Source organism: Odocoileus virginianus, chromosome 30 (assembly GCF_023699985.2).
Source record: "Odocoileus virginianus isolate 20LAN1187 ecotype Illinois chromosome 30, Ovbor_1.2, whole genome shotgun sequence".
Classification (NCBI taxonomy): domain Eukaryota; kingdom Metazoa; phylum Chordata; class Mammalia; order Artiodactyla; family Cervidae; genus Odocoileus; species Odocoileus virginianus.
This window is the reverse complement of record NC_069703.1, coordinates 5,834,888-5,854,271: the sequence shown is the minus strand read 5'-3', so window position 1 is coordinate 5,854,271 and position 19,384 is coordinate 5,834,888. Positions and strand designations below refer to the sequence as shown.

The 19,384-nt window shown below is 37.0% G+C and overlaps 1 protein-coding gene across 2 annotated transcripts in view; it reads left to right on the top strand.

Moving 5' to 3' along the window:
* PGAP1 (post-GPI attachment to proteins inositol deacylase 1) overlaps positions 1-19,384 on the top strand; it is a 76,705-nt gene that overhangs the window by 43,429 nt on the left and 13,892 nt on the right. The window contains exons 14-22 of one of the 2 annotated variants that reach the window (XM_070458487.1): positions 798-873; positions 7,295-7,368; positions 7,475-7,526; positions 8,221-8,287; positions 8,657-8,765; positions 9,808-9,846; positions 14,513-14,606; positions 17,780-17,870; positions 18,665-18,862. In XM_070458487.1, coding sequence (XP_070314588.1) covers positions 798-873; positions 7,295-7,368; positions 7,475-7,526; positions 8,221-8,287; positions 8,657-8,765; positions 9,808-9,846; positions 14,513-14,606; positions 17,780-17,870; positions 18,665-18,862 — 800 coding nt within the window. The remainder of the gene's footprint in view (positions 1-797; positions 874-7,294; positions 7,369-7,474; positions 7,527-8,220; positions 8,288-8,656; positions 8,766-9,807; positions 9,847-14,512; positions 14,607-17,779; positions 17,871-18,664; positions 18,863-19,384) is intronic. The other variant, XM_070458488.1, reaches the window with a different exon arrangement.

Genomic DNA, 19,384 nt, shown 5'->3' with positions numbered 1-19,384 from the left:
ATATAGATTAGTGTCATTTAGTTGGATTGTTGGATTGAAACAATTTTAATGAAACTGTTCTATTAGATAGCTGAAAATGAAGATCCTTACGCCACTGTGGAAATGTTATTAGACGAGAAATGTCATTATGGAAATTGCACTGATGGGGATGTCACATTTTAGGTTTACTTTTTTTTTGCGATAGCATTTTTTTCTTTGTACGCAGTGAACCTCTTTTCCATTTACTATAATCACTGTTTAGCCTCATGTAAGATTAGAAGTAATCTTACATGAATAGCATGAAGCATCTGTAAATGAATGGCAGTATGTCTCCAAAAGCCTTTTGTAGTCTAATTAGAGTGTAGAAACATAATAAATATGGAAAAATTTAAAAGATGGAACAAGATCACATTTTATTTTGACTGAAAGTATTCAGGGATATATTATCTAAATTCCTAATTAATCTTGAATTAACTTTTGCTCTTAATGTTTTTATCTATCCTTTATGGTCTCTCTTCTACAAACACCTAAAACTAACTACAAGAAAAACTGTGGTGTACATCTGCTCTTATAGATATGACCCTCTAATAATTTATTAAGTTAAGATTTTTCACCAATTTTTTTTAGTTTAGCATCTCTCCTTGAGGAATTCATGCCCCTTTAACATAGCTGGAGAGTTGGACTGTAATAGACAATAGAATGCCTTCTTCAAAACTGAATTTTATAGATGTTTATTTTCTACTCAAATATCAAGTGAAGATATTTTACTATACATTTAATTCTATTTTTTCCTAATAAATCAATGTTTTATATTCCAGTTTGTTGTAGATTGTGAATTCTTTAAAAAAGAGACAAGATCCATACAGCTTCCTGTAACTCATCTTTTTTCCTTTGGTAAGTACTTTGATTTTGGAAAAATTTTTTTTTTCTTTCAGTTTTTGGCTTCACTGGCTCTTCATTGCTGCATGGGATTTTCTTTAGATGCAATGTATGGGCTTCCCATTGTGGTGGCTTCTTTGTTGTGGAGTATGTGCTCTGGCTGTGTGGTCTTCAATAGTTGTGGCTCATGGGCTCTAGAGCATAGACCCAATAGTTGTAGTACATGGGCTTAGTTGCTCTGAGCCAGGTAGGATCTTCCTGGATCGGGATCAAACTTGTGGTTCCTACCTTGGCAGAGAGATTCTTTACCACTGAGCCAACAGGGGAGCTGGATTTTGGAAACCTTAAGAATTGCTTTTCTTTTTGGTAGAGTGTTGATTTATTTTGCCAGTTAGTTGTAATAATGCAGAGCCTTGTAACATTTTTTGTGTATATTTCTAGTATAGTTCTTAGAATAACCATGTGATGTGACTCAGTGGTTTGATTCTTGTTTAGATCTTCTGCCTGTCTTTTGATTTTTTTTTTTAATTGAGCTGCAGAGCTGTTTGTATATTTTTGAGGTTAATCCCTTGTTAGTTGCTTTGCTGGCAGATGTTTTTACCCCCTTCTGAGGGTTATCTTTTCATTTTTTTATGGCTTCCTTTGCTGTGCAAGAGCTTTTATGTTTAATTAGGTCCCATTTGTTTATTTTTGTTCTTATTCTCATTACTCTAGGAGGTAGATTAAAAATCCTGCTGCAGTTTATATCAAAGAGTGTTCTGCCTATGGTTTTCTCTGAGTTTTATAGTGTCCAGCCTTACTTTTAGGTCTTTAATCCAGTTTGAGATTTTTTTTGCATATGACGTTAGGGAATGTTCTGATTTCATTCTTTTACATGTGTTGATATCTGGCCAATTTTTCCAGAATAACTTATTGAAGAGATTGTCTTTTCTCCATTGAATAATCTTGCCTCCTTTTTCATAGATTAAGTGACTATCAGTGTGTGAGTTTATCTCTGGACTTTCTGTCATGTTCCATTGATCTATTTTTCTGTTTTTGTGTGAGAACCATAATGTTTTGATTACTGTAGCTATGTAGTATAGTCTGAGGTCAGGAAGCCTGATTCCTCCAGCTCCCCTTTTCTTTCTCAAGATTGCTTTGGCTATTTGTGGTCATCTGTGTTTCTACATATATTATAAAATTTTTTGTTCTATTTCTGAGTGAAATACCATTTGTAATTGATAGGGATTGCATTGAATCTGTAGATTGCTTTGAGTAGGATAGTCATTTTCACAGTATTGATTGTTTTGATCCAAGAACATGCTGTATCTCTCCATCTGTTTGTGTTGTCTTTGATTACTTTCACTGGTATCTGGTAGTTTTCTGAGTACAGGTCTTTACGTTCTGTAGATAGGTATATTCCTAAGTATTATATTTTTTTTGTTGTGATGGTAAATAGGATCTTAGAAGAAATGCTTTCAGTTCTTCATATTTACTGTGGGTTTGTCATACATGGCCTTTATTGGGTTGAGATATGTTCCCTCTATGTCCACTTTCTGGAGAGTTTTTACCATAAATGGATTTTTAATTTCGTCAAAAGCTTTTTCTGTATCTGTTGAGATTATCTTATGGTTTTTATTCTTCAGTTTGTTAGTATGGTGTGCCACATTGATTAATTAGTGTATATTGAAGTGATCCATTGGTTGTTATTTAGTAGCATATTATTTAGCCTCCATGTGTTTGTATTTCTTTTTTATAGTTATTTTTTTCCTGTATTCTAATCTCATAGCATTGTGGTCAGAAAAGATACTTGATATGATTTCAGTTTTCTTAAATTTACTGAGGCTTGATTTGTGACCAAGATGTGATCCATCCTGGAGAGTGTCCCATGTGCACTTGAGAAGAAAGGGTATTCTGTTACTTTTGGATGAAACGTTTACACATCAACTAAGTCTATCTGGTCTAACGTGTCATTTAATGCTTGTGTTTCCTTGTAATTTTCTGTCTGTCCATTGGTGGTGGTATTCATCAGTTGCTCATTTGTGTCCAACTCTTTACAGTCCCATGGACTGCAGCACTCCAGGCTTCCCTTGTCCTTCACCATCTCCTGGAGCTTGCTCAAGCTCATGTCCATTGAGTTGGTGATGCCATCCAACCATCTCATCTTCTGTTGTCCCCTTCTCCTGCCTTCAATCTTTCCCAGCATCAGGGTCTTTTCTGAGGAGTCAGTTCTTCGTATCAGGTGGCCAAAGTATTAGAGTTTCAGCTTCAGCATCAGTCCCTCCAATGAATATTCAAGATTGAGTTCCTTTAGGATGGACTGGTTGGATCTCCTTGCAGTCCAAGGGACTCTCAAGAGTCTTCTCCAACACCACAGTTCAAAAGTCCATTGGTGTAAGTGGGTGTTAAAGACCCCCCACTATTATTGTGCTACTGTCGATTTCCTCTTTTACGGCTGTTAGCATTTGCCTTATGTAGTGAGATGCTCCTATGTTGAGTGGATAAATATTTACAATTGTTATGTCTTCTTCTTGGATTGATCCTGCTATCATTATGTACTATCCTTCCTTGTCTCTTGTAACAGTCTTTGTCTGTGTTGGGTCTATCAACATTTTAATAATAAAGATGTTCTTTCTAAAATCTTTAGGGTGTGAGTCAGACTAAAAATGTTTTTTAAGTTAAGTACAATGTTTAGCTTCTGATTTCCTTTTTTGCCATAGTGGAAAGCAAAATTTTAAATTATTTCTTACCTCTTGTTAGAATTTGTCAAACATGCAAAAGATAGTCCATCTTTCTTGTGAAGAAGGTTAGCACAATGAATGGTATTTCAAATTAGAGTAAGTAAAGTGTGAAGGACACTTTGTATCTAATAGTTTTTCTCATGTTGTTCATTTTGAGTTGCCTTAAATTCAGTGCTGTATTTTAAAATAGTGGTTACAAGAGGTACTCATTAAAATGGTTTGTAGTTGAATGTCTAAGCAGTGTGTCCTAAAAGTGATTTATTAATCACAAATTGATGGTACACCTTCTATTTAAGAAATTTGTTTACATGTTGATCACATTTCTTACATCTATTTTCTTAAATTCAATTTTTGATCCTGTAAAATAGTTAGGAGAATGCAACATTATGAAAAACCTGGTTATGTGTTTTAGCTGTGTTTATGCCTGACAGAATCTTAACATTATATAGTATTTATTTTTTAATTATTAGAATTTTAGTGATATACTTGGTAATTATTTCAAGCCTTTTCTGTCTATTGCACAGTGGTGGTTTGTCCTATTGTTTTCTCTTTACAAAGAAGCATCTGAATGCTTGTATTTGTATATTCTTATCCAAAGGCATTCACATCTAAGTGGGTATAATTTTTTAAATTGATTAAGAAGTTTTTTGAAAAAAAGAGAAAGTAGCTACCAAGAAAGCATACCTTTTTGAAATTGGAAATATGTAGTGGTTTTTTAAAACAGATAAATGTTATTGAAAGTCCTTAAAGAAACTAAAAACAGAGCTACCATATGACCCAGCAGTCTCACTCCTGAACACATACCCTGTTGTTCAGCCACAGAGTTGTGTCTGACTCTTTGCAACCCCAGGGACTGCAGCACGCCAGGCCTTGCTGCCCCTCACCATCTCCTGGAGTTTGCCCAAGTTCGTGTCCATTGCATTGGTGATACCACCGAGACAGCGAATCTTCTGACACCCTCTTCTTCTGCCCTCAGTCTTCCCCAGCATCAGGGGCTTTGCCAGTGAATTGGCTGTTCATATCAGGTGACCAAAATACTAGAGCTTCAGCTTCAGCATCAGTCCTTCCAGTGAGTATTCAGGGTTTATTTCCTTTAAGATTGACTGGTTTGATCTCCATGCTGTCCAGGGGGTTCTCAGGAGTCTTCTCCAGCACCACAGTTTGAAGGTATCAATTCTTTGGCACACTGCCTTCTTCATGGTCCAGCTCTTATAACTGTATGTAACCCCTGGGAAGACCATAGCCTTGACTATATGAGTCTTTATCGGCAGAGTGAAGTCTCTGCTTTTCAACACATGTCTAGGTTTGTAATGGCTTTCCTGTCAAGAAGCAGTCATCTTCTGATCTCATGGCTGCTATAACCATCTGCAGTGATTTTAGAGCCCAAGAAGAGGAAATCTTTCCCTGCTTCCACCTTTTCTACTTCTATTTGCCATGAAGCAATGGGGCCAGATGCCATGATCTTAGTTTTTACAATGTTTAGTTTTGAGCTGACTTTTTTCACTCTCCTTCACACTCATCAAGAGGCTCTTTATCTCCTCTTTGCTTTCTGCCATTTGAGTTGTATTATCTTTATATCTGAGGATGTTGATGTTTCTTCCACTTATCTTGATTCCAGCTTGTAACTTATCCAGCCTGGCATTTCTCATGTTGTGCTCAGCATATAGATTAAATAAACAAGATGACAACAGACAGCCCTGTCGTATTCCTTCCTCGATCTTGAACCAATCAGTTGTTCCATGCAGGGTTCTAACTGTTTCATCTTGACCCACATACAGGTTTCTCAGGAGACAGGTAAGATGGTCTGGTATTCCCATCTCTTTAAGGGCTTTCCTCAGTTTGTTATGATCCACACAGTCAAAGGCTTTGGCATAGTTGATGAAATGGAGGTGGATGTTTTTCTGGAACTCACTTGCTTTCTCTGTGATCCAGTGAATGTTGGCAATTTGATTTCTGGTTCCTCTACCTTTTCTAAACCCAGTTTGGACATCTGAAAGTTCTTAGTTCATGTAATGCTGAAGAGTAGTGTGCAAGATTTTAAGCATGACCTTGTTACCGTGGGAGATATACCCTGAGAAAACCATAATTCAGAGAGGCACATGTACCGCAGTGATCACTGCAGCACTGTTTACAGTAGCCAGGACATGGGAGCAGCCCAAACGCCCATCGACGGATAAATGGACAAAAAGTCTACAAACGGTAAATGCTGGAGAAGGTGTGGAGGAAAGGAAACCTTGCCCTGTTGGTGGGAATGGAAGACAGTATGGAGATTCCTTAAAAACTAGGAATAAGACCACCATATGACCCAACAGTCCCACTTCTAGGCATATACCCTGAGAAAACCAAAATTAAAAAAGACATATGCACCCCAGTGTTCATTGTAGCATTATTTACAGTAGCTAGAATATGGAAGCAACCTAGATGTCCATTGACAAATGGATAAAGAGGCTGTGGTACATATATACAATGGACTATTACTCAGCCATAAAAAGGAACACATTTGAGTCAGTTCTAATGAGGTGGATAAACCTAGAGTCTATTATACAGAGTGAAGTAAGTCAGAAAGAGAAAAAAGATAAATATTGTATACTAACGCATATATATGAAATCTCGAAAGATGGTAGTGATGAATTTATTTGCAGGGCAGCAATGGAGAAGCAGACATAGAGAACAGACTTTGGACACAGGAGGAGGGGGAGGAGAGGGTGAGCTGTGTGGGGAGAGTACCGTGGGAACGTTACCATGTGTAAAATGGATAGCCAGTGGGAATGTGCTGTGTGACTCGGGGACTCAAGCAGGGGCTCTGCATCATCAGCCTAGAGGGGTGGGGTGCAGAGGGAGGTGGAGGGGGGGCCAAAAGGGAGGGGACACATGTGTACCTGTGGCTGATTCATGTTGATGTTTGGCAGAAAACAACAGAAGTCTCTAAAGCAATTATCCTTCAGTTAAAACATAAATGAAAAAAGATGTGGTACATACATACAATGGAATCCCACATAATACACAATGGAATAATACTCAGCCATAAAAAGGGATGAAATTGGGTCATTTGTAGTGGTGTGGATGGACCTAGAGTCTATTGTATAGAGTGAAGTAAGGCAGAAAGAGAAAAACAAATATTAAATAATATTACATATACATGGAATCTAGAAAAATAGTGCAGATGAACCTATTTGCAGGGCAGAAATAGAGACACAGACATAGCGAACAGGCATGTAGACACAGTGGGGAGGGTAGGACAAATCGAGAGTATCACTGCAACATGTATGTTACCATATGTAACATAGATAGTAGGAAGTTGCTGTGTAACACAGGAAACTGAACCTGTTACTCAACCCAGAGGGGTAGGTTTGAGAAGGGGAGTGGAAGGGCGGTTCAAGATGGGAGGGGACATGTGTACACATGTAGCTGATAAACTTTGGTTGTTCAACAACAGCAAAATTAACACAATACTATAAAGCAATTATATTCCAGTAATAAAATTTTGAAAATGAATAAAGTCATTATAAATGTTCTGTTTTTGTCCAGAATTTATTGAATGAGGATTGAATTTTTAGGAGTCCATTCTTCCATACCAAAAGCAAGAACCTATAAACTTTTTTAATATAAAAAATCTGGTGGCATTATTTAGACATTGTTTAAAGTCAGTACTTTTGTACTTTAAAAAAAATTTTTTTTTTGGTATTCTAAGTAATACAATACTTTTAATTCAACAGGATTGTCTTCAAGGAAAGTGATATTAAATACAAGTGGTCTGTTCTATAATATAGAGCTTCTGAACTTTGGACAGGTAATTAATTATCTTGACAATAACAAGCACTTGATTTCACTTTACTGCTTAGTTAAACTTACAAACCTTTTTTTTTGTTTTTTACTTTGTGGTCAAACTCTATTAGATATACCAAGCTTTTAAAATCAACGTGGTAAGCAAGTGCTCAGGAGCCAAAGGTAAGTATATTTTCTGAAAAAATAGTTTTGTCATTTGAAGAATCTTTAGGTCTTCTTCACTGGAATTTTCTGTAATACTTATTTTTCCATGTAAATTAATATTTAATATATGATAATATATTTCCAATTAGTTTAACATAGACCCTTTCTAACAGTAAAACTTTTGATCTGTTTTAAATATTTACATTTAAAAAATACTGTATATCTTGCTGTCCTATTGTAATAGTAATTGACATTTAGCTGTTTAATTTTTTCCAGTTTCATAGTACTTCCCATATGTTCTAATATCTTTTTGTAGGCCTAATTAAACATTATTATTAAAGAATTCTCCCTAATATCTTATCATGTGATATAACTCTTAATGAAATGAGTAATTGCATAAATGCAGATCAGCACGCCTATGTGCATGCTAAGTCGTTTCGATCACGTCTGACTCTCTTGCACCCCTATGGATTGTAGCCCACCAGTCTCCTCTGTCCATGGGATTCTCCAGGCAAGAATACCGGAGTGGGTTGTCATGCCCTCTCTCCAGGGGCTCTTCCCAACCCAGAGATCGAATTCTCATCTCTTATGTCTCCTGCATTGGCAGCCAGGTTCTTTACCACTATCACCACCTGGAAAGCCCAGCTATAGTTACGTATCACAGTAGCTTATATAACATTTAGTAATACATATTTCCTTTATGTTTTCACAGAAGAAATCACTAGTATCTATAAACTTCATATTCCCTGGTCTTATGAAGATTCACTAACCATTGCACAGTAAGTAAATCAAAGAATTTACCTTAAACTTTAGTTTTTTTAAATAATATATAGTTTACTTTGTTTATTTAAATCATAGTAAAATTTTAGTGAAATTATTATAGTGCCTTTTAGTAAAATATAGGTTTCCTTTATGTAGCATTGTGCTCATAAGATAATACGTATAATATTATAACGTACAGTATTATTTAAGCAGTGTAGAATTTAACTTTACTTGCATCAAACAGAAACCCCTTTCCACCCTCTCCCTCAACTCGTGTGTGTCATCTAGCTTCCTTATAGTATTGCATTGTGTGGTACTGAGTATTGACCTAGCCATGGTTATTTCACAGCATTTTGTATTTGAAAATTCATTGTTTATATTTTCAGGGTTCCATCTTCCACTGATATTTCTGTGAAACTCCATATTGCCCAACCTGATAATGATAGCCATGTAGCATTACTAAAAATGTACACGTCATCAGACTGTCAATATGAGGTAAGTTATATGTTTGCTTAATTTTTAAGATTTAGTTATAGAATATACTGGAAATATTTGGATTCCTTTTTAGAACTTTCTTAGGGTAAACCAGAATTAGTAGGTCAAGTGAATAGAATCTGTCCTACAACCAAGCTTCAGTTTGACCTATACTGTGAGTTATTTTAGATTTTTGGAAGTTATTGGTGCTTTGATATCTTGCTTTGTGTTTCTTGCATTGAAGGATTCTGCAAGGATGTAATGGTTTTCAACTTGTGCCTTCATGTTTCTAATACTATAGAGATAGGAAGAGCTGCATTAGTAATTTGGCTTCAAATACTGCATGCTGTCAGAATGTCCATGTTTTAACAAATATTTTATTTTCAAAAAAGTCCATGAATTGACAAAATATAGATTTTTACAATTTCCCTATGAAAGATATATTTCCTTTTCCCAGACTTTCTAATATCTAAGGAGGTATATTTATAGTAGAGATAATTAATGAACAATGAATTTCTTTTTAAAATATTGTTTTTGCTCAAATTTTTCTACATGTGCTCTGTTTGTTCCTGGTATTATATCATGTGAAACCTATTTTTATTAAATTTACTCAGAAGTGGTTTTGCTTAGCTTTTTTTAGTACCATACAATTGTAGGTTTGAGATTTTAAAGTATAAGTTACATAGAAAGTTGATTAATTTGTGCTTAATTTTTCAGCAAATAAATGTATAGTTTCTGGATTCAGTCATTCAGTGAATTCCTTTATCTTGTATGATCTGGTCATAAGATATTCCAATTAACTATATTAGTTAGTAAAAGCTTACTCATGTATCATGGCATTCATCCAATTGAAAAGAATTTGATTAAGGGCAAAATTCTGAACAGTAAAACTGCAGCTGACTGAAATTAAATGTTGATAGTTTGGAGAATTCTTTTCAGATCTTGAGTACCTTTAGGTTCATCATTATAACAATGTAGTGATTGTGATTGTTGTAGAGTGCTCATTTAATAAAATGTGAGTATAGGAAAAGTAACCTTTTTAAATAATTGTTTTTTAAACTAGGTGACAGTTAAGACTTCCTTTTCACAAATACTTGGACAGGTAAGAGACTTCTTGTTAGTTATTTATTGCCTTGTGAATAGGTACTCTTAAGACAGAAGTTGTAAGCATTTCTGTAAAGGGCCATATGATAAATATTTAGGCAAACTATATATAGCCTCTTGCTGCTGCTGCTGCCACTACTTCAGCTACTTTTTTCTTCTTTTTTCTCACATTAATAAAATCTGAAAGCCATTCTTGGCACACAGTCTATAGTTGGCCACCCCTGGCTTCAAGGTGATGCTTTCATGTTTCATACTAAAAATGAAAATTGCTTCCTGATTTTCAAATGAATGTTACATTAAAATTTCTTGTTTCAAATTCTAGCAAACAGAATCCAACAACATGTTAAAAAAATCATACATCATGACCAAGTGGGCTTTATCCCAGGAATGCAAGGATTCTTTAATATCCGCAAATCAATGTAATACACCACGTTAACAAATTGAAAGATAAAAACCATATGATTATCTCAATAGATGCAGAAAAAGCCTTTGACAAAATGCAACATGATTAAAACTCTTTTATGATTAAAACTCTTTTATGATTAAAACTCTCCAGAAAGCAGGAATAGAAGGAACATACCTCAACATAATAAAAGCTATATATGACAAACCCACAGCAAGCAATGGTGAAAAATGGAAAGCATTTCCCCTGAAATCAGGAACAAGACAAGGGTGCCCACTCTCACCACTACTATTCAACATAGTTTTGGAAGTTTTAGCCACAGCAATCAGAGCAGAAAAAGAAGTAAAAGGAATCCAGATAGGAAAAGAAGAAGTGAAACTCTCACTGTTTGCAGATGACATAATCCTCTACATAGAAAACCCTAGAAACTCTACCAGAAAATTACTAGAGCTAATCAACGAATATAGTAAAGTTGCAGGATATAAAAATAACACACCGAAATCCCTTGCATTCCTATACACTAACAATGAGAAAACAGAAAGAGAAATTAAGGAAACAATACCATTCACCATTGCAACAAAAAGAATAAAATACTTAGGAGTATATCTACCTAAGGAAACAAAAGACCTATACATAGAAAACTATAAAACACTGGTGAAAGAAATCAAAGAGGACACAAATAGATGAAGAAACATACCATATTCATGGATTGGAAGAATCAATATTGGCAAAATGACTATGCTACCCAAAGCAATCTATAGATTCAATGCAATCCCTATCAAGCTACCAACCATATTTTTCACAGAACTAGAACAAATAATTTCACAATATGTATGGAAATACAAAAAACCTTGAATAGCCAAAGTAATCTTGAGAAAGAAGAATGGAACTGGAGAAATCAACCTGCCTGACTTCAGTCTATACTACAAAGCCACAGTCAGCAAGACAGTATGGTACTGGCACAAAGACAGAAATATAGATCAATGGAACAGAATAGAAAGCCCAGAGATAAATTCACGAACCTGTGGACACCTTATCTTTGACAAAGGAGGCAAGAATATACAATGGAAAAAAGACAACCTCTTTAACAAGTGGTGCTGGGAAAACTGGTCAACCACCTGTAAAAGAATGAAACTAGAACACTTTCTAACACCATACACAAAATAAACTCAAAGTGGATTAAAGATCTAAATTTAAGACCAGAAACTATAGAACTCCTAGAGGAGAACATAGGCAAAACACACTCTGACATAAATCACAGCAGGATCCTCTATGACCCACCTCCCAGAGTAATGGAAATAAAAGCAAAAATAAACAAATGGGACCTAATGAAACTTAAAAGCTTTTGCACAACAAAGGAAACTATAAGCAAGGTGAAAAGACAGCCCTCAGACTGGGAGAAAATAATAGCAAATGAAGCAACAGACAAAGGATTAATCTCAAAAATATACAAGCAACTCCTCCAGCTCAACTCCAGAAAAATAAATGACCCAATCAAAAAATAGGCCAAAGAACTAAACAGACATTTCTCCAAAGAAGACATATAGATGGCTAACAAACACATGAAAAGATGCTCAACATCACTCATTATCAGAGAAATGCAAATCAAAACCACAATGAGGTACCATTACACGCCAGTCAGGATGGCTGCTATCCAAAAGTCTACAAGCAATAGATGCTGGAGAGGGTGTGGAGAAAAGGGAACCCTCTTACACTGTTGGTGGGAATGCAAACTAGTACAGCCGCTATGGAGAACAGTGTGGAGATTTCTTAAAAAACTAGAATTAGAACTGCCATATGACCCAGCAATCCCACTCCTGGGCATACACACCAAGGAAACCAGATCTGATAGAGACACGTGCACCCCAATGTTCATCGCAGCACTGTTTATAATAGCCAGGACATGGAAGCAACCTAGATGCCCATCAGCAGACGAATGGATAAGGAAGCTGTGGGACATATACACCGTGGAATATTACTCAGCCGTTAAAAAGAATTCATTTGAATCAGTTCTAATGAGATGGATGAAACTGGAGCCCATCATACAGAGTGAAGTAAGCCAGAAAGATAAAGACCATTACAGTATACTAACACATATATATGGAATTTAGAAAGATGGTAACGGTAACCCTATATGCAAAACAGAAAAAGAGACACAGATGTACAGAACAGACTTTTGGACTCTGTGGGAGAAGGCGAGGGTGGGATGTTTCGAGAGAACAGAATCGAAACACGTATATTATCTAGGGTGAAACAGATCACCAGCCCAGGCTGGATGCATGAGACAAGTGCTCAGGCCTGGTGCACTGGGAAGACCCAGAAGAATCGGGTGGAGAGGGAGGTGGGAGGGGGGATTGGGATGGGGAATACATGTAAATCCATGGCTGATTCATGTCAATGTATGACAAAAACCACTATAATATTGTAAAGTAATTAGCCTCCAACTAATAAAAATAAATGGAAAAAAATTTTCTTGTTTCTCATACTATGCTGTATTCATATCCCAATAAAATCTGTAAGTTCTATTGTATAAATGAACATTTTCAAGAACTTTTTATGTTATGCATGCTAAGATTGTAAAAGTAATTTATATTAAAAATAAACATATTGAAAAATTCATTTGAGGAGTTTCTTTATATGATTTGTGGCTTCCCTGGTGGCTCAGGTGGTAAAGAGGCCACCTGTAATGCAGGAAACGTGGGTTTGATCCCTGGGTTGGAAATATCCCATGGAGAAGGTAATGGCAACCCACTCCAGTATTCTTACCTGACAAATCCCATGGACAGAGGAGCCTGGTGGGCTACAGTCCCTAGGATCATAAAGAGTTGGGCATATCTGAGCAACTAACACTTTCTATATTCATAGGCAAATAGTTTTACAAAAATAACATATCAAGTCGTAGAACTACTATAGTATATTCAACATCATTTTAATTTGCAGAATTGTAGAGTCTGGACATAAATAGGTAATAGTGATTTGTCAGAAAAATTATAGTTTTAAAATTCACTAAAAATTTTATTGTATCATTACTTTCATTTTATTTTTTGGTTTGTTATGTTTTGCAGTCTAGGCATAGCAGAATTTTTAAGTCATTTAATTCTATAATTATCTGTTCAGTCATTCAGCATGTCCAACTCTTCACGACCCCATGGACTGCAGCCTGCCAGGCTTCCTTGTCCTTCATCAACTCCCAGAGCTTGCTCAAACTCATGTCCATCGAATCTGTGATGCCATCCAACCATCTCATCCTCTGTCGTCCCCTTCTCTTCCCGCCTTCAATCTTTACCAGCATCAGGGCCTTTTCAAATGAGTCAGTTCAGCTTCAGCATCAGTCCTTCCAGTGAATATTCAGGGCTAATTTCTTTTAGGATTGACTGGTTTAATTTCCTTGCTGTCAAGACAAGAGTCTGCCAGCACCACAGTTTGAAGGCATCAATTCTTCAGTGCTCAGCCATTTTTTTTGTCTAGCTCTCAATCCATACATGACTACTGGAAAAACCATAGCTTCGACTAGACAGACCTTTGTTGGCAAAGTAACGTCTCTGGTTTTTAAAAATGCTGTCTGGGTTTGTCATAGCTTTTCTTCCAAGGAGCAAGTATCTTTAATACCATGGCTGCAGTCAACGCCCACAGTGATTTTGGAGCCCAGGAAAATAAAATCTGTCACTGTTTTCATTGTTTCCCGTCTATTTGCTATGAAGTGATGGGACCAGATGCCATGATCTTAGTTTTCTGAATGTTGAGTTTTAAGTCAAGTTTTTCACACTCCTCTTTCACTTTCAAGAGGCTCTTTAGTTCCTCTTCGCTTTCTGCCATAAGGGTGGTGTCATCTGCATATCTGAGGTTATTGATATTTCTCCCAGCAATCTTGATTTCAGCTTGTGTTTCATCCAGCCCAGCATTTCACATGATATACACTGCATATAAGTTAAATAAGCAAGGTGACAATATATATAGCCTTGATGTACTCCTTTCCTGATTTTCTTAATAAACATATCTTATAAAAAAGTTTGCAACATATGCTACTCAATTATATTTTATCTCTTTTATGCATTTGATAAAAATTTAGATAAACATTTCTGATATACCATATATTCTTAGCATTTATTTTACATAGAATTTTTGTGCCCATTACTGGAGATATCTTTGTGGTCGTGTCAGAAAATGTATAAAGTGGAGAACAGCAGGTTTATTTCATGTGAAAATATACTTATGTCATTAACAGTAACATTCAGAAATTTCACTTTTGTCTGTTTTCCAGGTAGTTAGATTTCATGGTGGAGCGCTTCCTGCTTATGTCATATCTAGTATCCTTCTTGCTTATGGAGGACAGTTATACTCTCTTTTCTCAACAGGTAAGAATGTTTCTATTCCTCTCTCCCTCTATTCCTTCCCTAGTGCTTCTTTACTAATTTTTTTATCCCATATGTAGCTAATGAGGACACATCAATTTCCTTGTTTTTATTGGGGTAAAGTTGATTAACAATGATGTGTTAGTTTCAGGTATACATCAAAGTGGTTCAGTTATACATATATATGTAGCAATTTTGCAAATTCTTTTCCCATTAAGTTGTTACATAATATTGAGCAGAGTTCCCTGTGCTATTCAGTAGATCCTTGTTGGTTATCTATTTTAAATAAAGCAGTGTGTACATGTCAACATAAGTTTCTTGAAGATTTCACAACCCTTTTCTCTCAAGTTCACAGGAGTTTGAGATCCTCTTTGTTTTAAGAGGTGCCCAGGAAAATTACTTACTTGTTTTCTCCATTTTATACCCTTTTGTCTAAATTTTATTCTATCTGTTCTGGGGATCTCTTTAAGAAGTAGAAGCTCGTTGACGTGGCTTTTGTTCTCCATTCTATTCCCAGTGCCTGACGTGGGGCCAGGCACATAGCTGGCAATCAGCATAATATCTGAACTGTATCAACTGTATCAGTCAGGTCCTGGTACATTGAATGGAATAACTGATATAAGGAATTGTTTCAAAGGTTTGTGTAAGGAAAAGGGAAACCCACAACAAATGATAAAATACCAAATTAGCAACAAAGCCATCCGATACCAGGACTAAGGAGGGAGCAAACCTCGAGAGCTGTAGGAAAAAGTAACAGTACTGCACCTGAGCGTTAGGCACAGAAATGCTGCAGCTGCTGTCGGTGTGGGTCTCAGCAGGGAGAAGGCAGGGAAACAAATGCACTAACTCTGTTTCCTTCTCCCCTCCTAACTGCCAGTGCTTGTCATTCACCGAACCCAGTTCATAGAAGCCAGTTCATAGAAGTCCGCCTCCCAGAATTCAGAGCAAAGTAAAGGGTAGAAAATGGATCTGGAGAAGAAAACATAGACTGTACTGTACATTGGACAAAGGCCTTTCTAGAGTACAGTAAAAAGGGCTTCCCTGGTGGTTCAGATGGTAACGAGTCCACCTGCAATGTGGGAGACCCGGGTTCAATCCCTGGGTCGGGAAGATCCCCTGGAGAAGGAAGTGGCAACCCGCTCCAGTATTCTTGCCTGGAAAATCCCATGGATGGGGGAGCCTGGCGGGCTACAGAGGTCACAAAGGGGTCACATGAGTAGGATGCGCCGGAGCGACTTTCACATACAGAGTACAGCAGTTAGAACAGTTTCCCAGGAGCCTTGTGGGCTCGCTGGGCTTGGGTGGTAACAATCCAAGAAGACAAGAGAGAAGGGAACAGAGTGGAGCCGAAGCATGCAAAGGCAGTCCAAAACCCCTCCACGACTTCCGAATTGCCAAGTCCTCTCACAGCTATTCCTTTCCTTTCAGTGACTGTTTGCCACCTTAAGTCTGCCTTTACTGTTCATTTTTCACTCTCCTTCACTTTACTTACTAACTGAACTTACTGTTCATTTTAACCTGATTTAGCCTATCTTCTAGGATGAAGGAAGTAACATTTAGTGTTATCTAGTCAGATCCAACCTTTTAATTAAAAGATTATTCTGGAAATATTACATCTCCTATACTTGAGTATAATTTTTTAAAAAGAGACACCTCATTCTTCTTAGTTTCAGTTCAGTTCAGTTCAGTTCAGTTGCTTAGTCGTGTCCGACTCTTTGCAACCCCATGAACTGCAGCCTGCCAGGCTTCCCTGTCCATCACCAACTCCCAGAGTCCACCCAAACTCATGTGCACTGAGTCGGTGATGCCATCCAACCGTCTCATCCTCTCCTTGTCCCCTTGTCCCCCTTGTCCCCCTTGTCCCCTTCTCCTCCTGCCCTCAATCTTTCCCAGCATCAGGGTCTTCTCAAATGAGTCAGCTCTTCGCATCAGGTGGCCAGAGTATTGAAATTTCAGCTTCAGCATCAGTCCTTCCAGTGAACACCCAGGACTGATCTCCTTTAGTATGGACTGCTTGGATCTCCTTGCAGTCCAAGGGACTCTCAAGAGTCTTCTCCAACACCACAGTTCGAAACCATCAGTTCTTCAGTGCTCAGCTTTCTTCACAGTCCAACTCTCACATCCATACATGACCCCTGGAAAAATCATAGCCTTGACTATATGGACCTTTGTTGACAAAGTAATGTCTCTGCTTTTTAATATGCTGTCTAAGTTGGTCATAGCTTTTCTTCCAAGGAGTAAGCATGTTTTAATTTCACGGCTGCAGTCACCATCTGCAGTGATTTTGGAGCCCAAGAAAATAGTGTGTCACTGTTTCCATTGTTTCCCATCTATTTGCCATGAAGTGATGGGACCAGATGCCATGATCTTCATTTTTTGAATGTCAAATTTTAAGCCAGCTTTTTCACTCTCCTCTTTCACTTTCATCAAGAGGCTCTTTAGTTCCTCTTCGCTTTCTGCCATAAGGGTGGTGTCATCTGCATATCTGAGGTTATTGGTATTTCTTGCAGCAGTCTTGATTCCAGCTTGTGCTTCATCCAGCCCAGCGTTTCTCATGATGTGCTCTGCATGGAAGTTAAATAAGCAGGGTGACAATATACAGCCTTGACGTACTCCTTTCCCAATTTGGAACCAGTTCGTTGTTCCATGTCCTGTTAGAACTGTTGCTTCTTGACCTGCATACATTCTGCCTATGATTCTGGATCATAGAGTAGTTCAATTTTTAGTTTTTAAAGAACCTCATACTGTTTTCTATAGTGGCTGCACCAACTTCCACTTCCATCAACAGTGTAGAAGGTATATTGTTTTCTCCACATCCTCTCTGCAGTGCAAGTCCACTCAGCCGTGTCCAGCTCCTTTTGTGACCCCCTGGACTGTAGCCTGCAGGGCTCCTTTGCCCATGAGATTTCCCAGGCAGTGATCCTGGAGTGGGTTGTCATTTCCTTCTCCATTTCATCCTCTCTAGCAATTACTATTTGTGGAGTTTTTAGTGAGCCATTCTGACCAGAATGAGGTGGTACTTCATTGTAGTTTTGATTGTATTTCAAATTAGAGTAATGCAGACTCTTGCTTTCTCACATGTAATATGGTGTTCTTGTAAACAATGAAGGATATAATATGTCTCATACTTAATTACTGTGAGTTCTTTACTACATATATATTTTTTTAATCACTAGGTCATTGTTTAGAATATGCTGCTATGTTGGATAAAGAAGCCAAACCATACAAAGTTGATCCTTTTGTAATTATGGTTAAGTTTCTGTTGGGGTAAGTTTTATTATCTGTGATAATGATTTTTAATTTGGTTTTATGTATACAATATTATGCTTGGCTCAAATATGGAGCATAAATTTTCATACAAATAAGACAATTGACTTGTTTTAATAAATGAAATTTTTCTCTTAGACAAAGGCCAAATAAGTATTTCAATGTTTACTTCAGTAGTTTAACCATTTCAAAAGTATTTATTGAAAAGTAGTTATTACAGTGTAAACTTAATCTGTAAATATACCAGGACTTTAACATTTCCAAAAGAATGTATACAGCCCATGATCTTTGGGTATCCCAGATTTATGAACACACAGTGCTATAAGATACTGACAAGACAGTGCCTCAGACACTTATTACTTCCCATACAAAGTATATTTTAGATCTCTTTATCCTACTTAACACTGCATTCTTAGTTTATTCTGATTTTTGGTGGGGGGAGGGGGAGGGTTAAGAAGCATTACTTGGATGTCTTTTCTTCTGTTTTAACTAGCTATTGTCTTTCTAACTTTAAAAAAAAAAACATAACTTCAATACAAGGATTAATAGAGAGCAGTAAAACTGCTTTGAGACTTAAGACTCAGATCTTTGAAGATCAGTAGACTCACTAGTTCCTTAGAAGGAATTGAAGTTTGTTTTTTCAGGATAATTACACATTAAATACCATGGAACTTTGGGGACTCTAGTGAACGGTCAAACGCTTCAAATGCTACATCCTTGAATGAGAGTTGTTGATTTTTTGCTTTTATTAAATCATTTTCTTTTATTTCTTGTTTGTTTCCTTTTATCCACAGATATAAATGGTTTAAAGAATTATGGGATATGTTACTGTTACCAGAATTAGACGCCATCGTTTTAACTAGTCAGAGTATGTGTTTCCCCCTTGTGTCTTTGCTTCTTTTTCTGTTTGGAACATGTACTGCCTACTGGGGTGGCCTGCTCTCTTCTACATCTGTGAGACTTCTTTCCTCATTGTGGCTAGCTTTGAAAAGGTAAAGAATGAGTGACTAAAAGCTTTCTTATTGCTCTTAAGTAAGAAACAATCATATTCTGATAGAGAACCTTAAGATTGATTTGCTTTCACTAAAGTATAATGTCTAAGGAAAGTGTGTAAGTAGCAGAGCGCGGGGTCAGTGCTCAGACTTGCGTCTCTGTCACAGGTAACGCTTTATCTCAAGTTACATGCTGCATCCGATTTGACCATAGTGTTTAAGATGGTCAAAAAATCGAAAAAGTTCAACAGAATGCCCGAGTGTTTTTAAATTTCACCATTTAAATCTTTCCAAGGGGGGAGTGTTTTTTTTCTGGCATGATTTAAGTGGTGGTTTTCAGTCAAGCCTGAGGGCAAGAGACTCCAATCTTGATATGTAGAACCAGATTAGATGACATGTGTAGGAGTTCCACAAGCATTGCCTAGAGTTTTACTATGATCCAAAGGCATGGTTTGAAGTTGCTGGTAGGTTTTTCAGGTTAAACCAGTGATGTAGTTTCTGTTAATTAACTCTCCTTATGAT